The sequence below is a fragment of the Condylostylus longicornis genome, unplaced genomic scaffold, assembly GCF_029603195.1.
Source record: "Condylostylus longicornis isolate FDR11 unplaced genomic scaffold, ASM2960319v2 ptg000083l, whole genome shotgun sequence".
In the NCBI taxonomy this organism is placed as follows: Eukaryota; Metazoa; Arthropoda; class Insecta; order Diptera; family Dolichopodidae; genus Condylostylus; species Condylostylus longicornis.
Genome location: NW_026578051.1, coordinates 919,466 through 924,390, shown reverse-complemented (window position 1 = coordinate 924,390; position 4,925 = coordinate 919,466). Strand labels below are relative to the sequence as shown.

General features: G+C 29.9%; 1 protein-coding gene across 1 annotated transcript; it reads right to left on the bottom strand.

Moving 5' to 3' along the window:
• Positions 1-508: 508 nt before the first annotated feature.
• LOC129613350 (broad-complex core protein) lies at positions 509-3,544 on the bottom strand. The gene is made up of 4 exons (XM_055527362.1): positions 3,087-3,544; positions 2,132-2,768; positions 1,103-2,053; positions 509-961 (listed from the first exon to the last, which is right to left on the bottom strand). The coding sequence occupies exons 1-4, from the start codon at positions 3,542-3,544 to the stop codon at positions 509-511; spliced, it is 2,499 nt and encodes an 832-aa protein (XP_055383337.1).
• Between the last annotated feature and the right edge of the window lie 1,381 nt (positions 3,545-4,925).

Genomic DNA, 4,925 nt, shown 5'->3' with positions numbered 1-4,925 from the left:
TTATAATTATTCTATTGAACAATATGCTTAATTATCATAAAAAATACCAAACATTTTTGTTTTGAATTTTGTTATTTAGAAAATTATTTAAAATTTTATTGCACTTTCTATAATAGAAAATTAAAATTTATAAAGGAAAAAATTATAAAAAAAAAAAAAAAAATTTTAATTAATTTTTTCTTTATTTTATTTTAAAAATTAATTCAAATTATTAAAAATTATTTTAATGAAAATTTTATTTGAACTCGTCAACGAGCTTTTATTAAAATTCATTTTATTCTTGTTACATTGTAATAATATTAATAATTGAAATGTAATTAATTTGTAATTATATAAATATATACATAAAAAAAATTATATTTAAAAAAATTAAATGTAGAAAAAAAAAAAAAAAATTAAATATTAAAATATTGTAAATTAAAAATTATTTTTTAAAAAAATTTAAAAAACAAAATGGTAATGAAACTAAAAAATTATTTTTAAAAATTATATCAAGTAAAATATAATTCTAGTCTCTTGTTTCATCTTCTGCTATCAGTTCTCTTTTCATTGATAATGTTGGTGCTGATGTTACTGTCGATTCATGACTCACTGGATAATCTGTTGTTGTTGTTGTTGTTTCACTAATAGTATTTGAAGAAAGTTTTGATATAATTGGTGGCATTATAACACCAGTAGATTGTTGATTACCAGTATTATATGATGTTGATGATGATGATGATGATGTATTTTTATTATGATGTGATTGATGTAAATGATGATTACTTTCATTGTTCGTTTGATGTAATGATGATGGTGATCTTGATGGTAGCGGTAATGGTGGTTGTAATGTTGGAGAATGTGGTGGATGTGATGATGATGATGGTGATAATGGTCTTGTTGGTGATGGTGATTTTAAATTTTGTTGTACTGTTATTGATTTCCTATTAACAGATAGATCTTCGACACGATCTTGTTCATTTTCAATTTCTATTAAATTACGTTTTTTTCCAAGTCTATTTCTATTCTCATGTTCAATTAATTCCAATTCTCTACGTTCTGATAAACAATGATCATCTTTATATGTTCTATCCGGTTGTGATGATCTAGAATGATTTCCATCATCATCATCATCGTCATCATCATCATCATTGTCGAGTTCACGGTCATATTTCATAATGCATTCTCTTTTTAAATTTCTTTCATTATGCATATTATGTTCAGTATCTTGTGGTATTCTTAATTGATGTCGGGAATATGTTGATGATGAAGATGATCTATTCAAATTCATATTTGTAGTAGAAGTTGGTGGTGGTGAATTTTGATGAGATCTTGAATATTTTAAGGCAAATCCAGGACTGGGTGATCTTGCTGTACCATTAGTACCGGGACTTGTTGAGATACCATTGACAGCAGCGTGTGCTGCTGCTGCTAATGCCATTGCGTGTAATGCTTCACGTCCAGCTATATCACCGCCACGTGATTCAAATGCTTGTTGTAGGAATGTTGGATCAAGTAATGCAGCAGCGGCTGGGTGCGGTAGATTTGGTGGTAAATGATGTTCACGATGTTCTTTTTCACCATTACCGTTACCATTACTACTATTGTTATTACCGCGTAAATGGCTTGAATGTAATTCATTAGATTCATGCATTTGGGAAAGCATTGCTTCAGCCTGGCTATAGGCAGGGTGAGCAGTTCCACTTAAACCAAAAGGAAAACTAGCAGAACTACTTCCTGTACTTGGACTTCGTTTTATTGTACGATTCATAGGACGGCCTGTAGTGATACCCAGTTTTTTTACTTTGTCGTAAAGAGTGCGTGATGGTACACCGAATTTTCTGGATGCTTGCAAAGCACTCATCCCGTTGCGTACGCATTCAATGGCAGCTAAGATATCACTTCTTGTATATTGCTTATAACGTTTCCATTCTGGTTTTTGTGAATTGTTGTTAGATGAATATGACATATTTCCAAGTCGTTCATTTGGTGAACAATCATTTTTCATGAACATTTGATCATCATCACAAGATTTATCCATAAATGGAGAGTGTGGTTCATCATATTTTGCGTACTGTTAAGAGAGTAACAAATAATTAACACCGGAAATTATTTTTAATTTTATAACAAATATTAATTATAAAAAAGTTACCTTTTCATTATTGTAATCTAAGGGTCCTGAGCAGTTCAATGGTCCTTGTTTCTCGTTCTCCCTTTCTTGTTTAATTAATGGCATAGGTTGGGATGAATCAGCTGCATGGCTTTGGGCAAGGACGTTTCTTAATATAGGTGTGTCACTGGCCATCAACATGCTTGAGATCGATGATAGTTTTTTACGTTTTAGTGGATTCATATCCGGCGCACTTTCATAAACAGAACTTAACATAGCGGCTGCTGCAGCTGACGTTGGGATGGAACCGGGTCCTATTACTGATGAGATCGGCCATGGAGTGTGTTGTTGAGAAGATGAGGGTGGTGGTTGAGATGGTGGAGGTGTAATTGATCGCTGTTGGGTTTGCGATGGTGGACTTTTATCAAGAACTCTTTCAGTATTTCGTTCATTATGTAAACCACGCTCTTGTGTTTCATGTCTTTCATTTGATGAATTGTAACGTTCATTACGATCGTCAATGCTGCGTCTGTGTTCAGATGGACCTGGACTTTTTGTATACAGACTAGAATATGGTGACTTATATAAATATGATGGCGGTGGGGAACTACTACTTTGTGCCTGATGTTGTGTAATATTTGATGATGTTGTAATAACAGGCGATGATTGTTGATGTTGTTGCGAATGATGGAGATCTGACATTGTTACAGAAGAGGATGATCGATGTCCACTACGATCTCTATATTCTCTTTCTCTATAACCACTTAAACGTCTTTCAGAGCTACTAAGACGTCTTTCATTACTACTACGTTCTAAATTTAATGATGATGACGATGAACGATGGTGTGAAAGGGATTGAGAATAGTGATGATGACTTTCCCTTTCATTAAGATCTCTATTTGTATCTTTTATAGTTTCGCCAAATGTAGGTGGTGTATGTGCGGCAGCTGTGGATATTCCACCAATACCAACAGATTGCGAAGATGATGATGGTGGTGGAGGTGGTAATGGTGGTGTAAAAGGAACATTATATGGTGTATGATTAGGTGGGCCATTATCTTCAAATTTTGTAAATTTTTCTTTTAAGTCAGTCATATCAAATAAACCTTTAACTTCTAATTGTTCAGCAATTTTCATAATACGTGGTATTTGACTTTGTGTAACATTTACCTCTCCAGTATACATATACTCTAATAATGCACGCATTTCAAATGCCTGTACACCAGGAAATAATATACTACAGTGATCCATTGGAACATCTTGTAATATAGATTGAAAATATGGTGAATTAGCAGCTAATACAACACGATGTGCCTTAAATTGAACTTGTTCATCCACAACTATTGTACAATCAACATATGACTCCATTTTAATGAGAGCATCAAGGATTTCAACCAAATTTGATTTATGGTTGTTCCATCGAAGACAATAGGTCTGTCCTTCGCTGCTACCCATTTTGTCGAATTTATTTTTTAAAATATTTCTAATTAACGAATCAATTTTGAATAGATTATATGTTTGCCTTTCTGTTTAAAAAAAAATTACATCAATTCGTATCTGCAATAAAAGAAATAAATTTCAATTTTTTAGTGATTTTTTTATTGAATTTTGATTGAATTTTTGAGTTTGGTAGAATGTAAGGAAATTCCTTTAACTTTTTAGAAAATTTTTTATTTAATTTGTTATTTAATTTTTGACAATCAGTTTTTTCATAACGTGCAAATTTTTTTGACATTTATTTCAAAGCAAGAAATTTTTTATTTTGTTTAAAATAAAGCGAAAAGTAGCGTTATAAGAAATAAAAATTTTTTAAAATAGTTTCTAAATTTTATATTTTATCGATGTGATTTGTCTATAAAAGAGGGATAATCTTTATTTAGTTCAGCGGGTACTCCAAGGAACTAATGATTGCCGGTTCAAACTCTCGTTTAAAAGTAATCGAATAATCAAGAATAACTGATTGTTTTTCATTGCTATGAAATTTCTTAGTTTTCAAATAAACGTTAACCCTTTATTCCTCATTAGAAAATATTTCAATAAATAATGATTAAAAAATTATGCAAATAATTTTATGAAATTGTAACCTTAAATTGTAACCTTTTTCAAGGGTTTTCAAATAAATTTTCTCACAGTTTTTTTTATTTTATTGTTATCATAAGAAAATACAAGAAAAATTTTTACAAATTTTAATTTACCTTTAAGAAATATTGAATTTGCATTAAATTTGCATATTGATTGCACAAAATTATTCATCCAACTGAGAATTTATTTTGTGTTAGACCAATATTTCCTTAAGATATTTTTATATTGCCAAGATATTTTTATATTGAAATTGCCATAAAATCATTGGAAATTGTTATTTGATCGAAAATCAATTATTATGCAAATGATTATGAGACCAAAACTGTTTTGGAAATTTTAATAAATAAATTTTATAAATTCTATCTTTTTGATTGTAAAACAATTTAAGGATTAAAGGGTTAGAATTTGAAATCTGAAATCGTTTCTCCCTAACGGGATATCCAAATCTTCCGCATCTTTATTTTTGCAGCGATCCTTTTTTCTTAAACATCTTTCAAATATCTTGAGTTTTCATATTTTCGTTTTTAATTTAGAAAATTTTCATATATATAGGCGTTATGCAAATGAATTGCTTTTTCATATGTAAGGAATAATAAAAGAACTATTAATGTGACATAAATAATGATATGCATACTGTTAAATGAGATGGCACAAAAGAATGTTTTGCATAAATTTGCATATATTTGTGTTATAAAGGTAAATTTAAGTATACAACTTATTTTTTCTTAGTGTTTTTAGCCTAAGATTTCGGAAT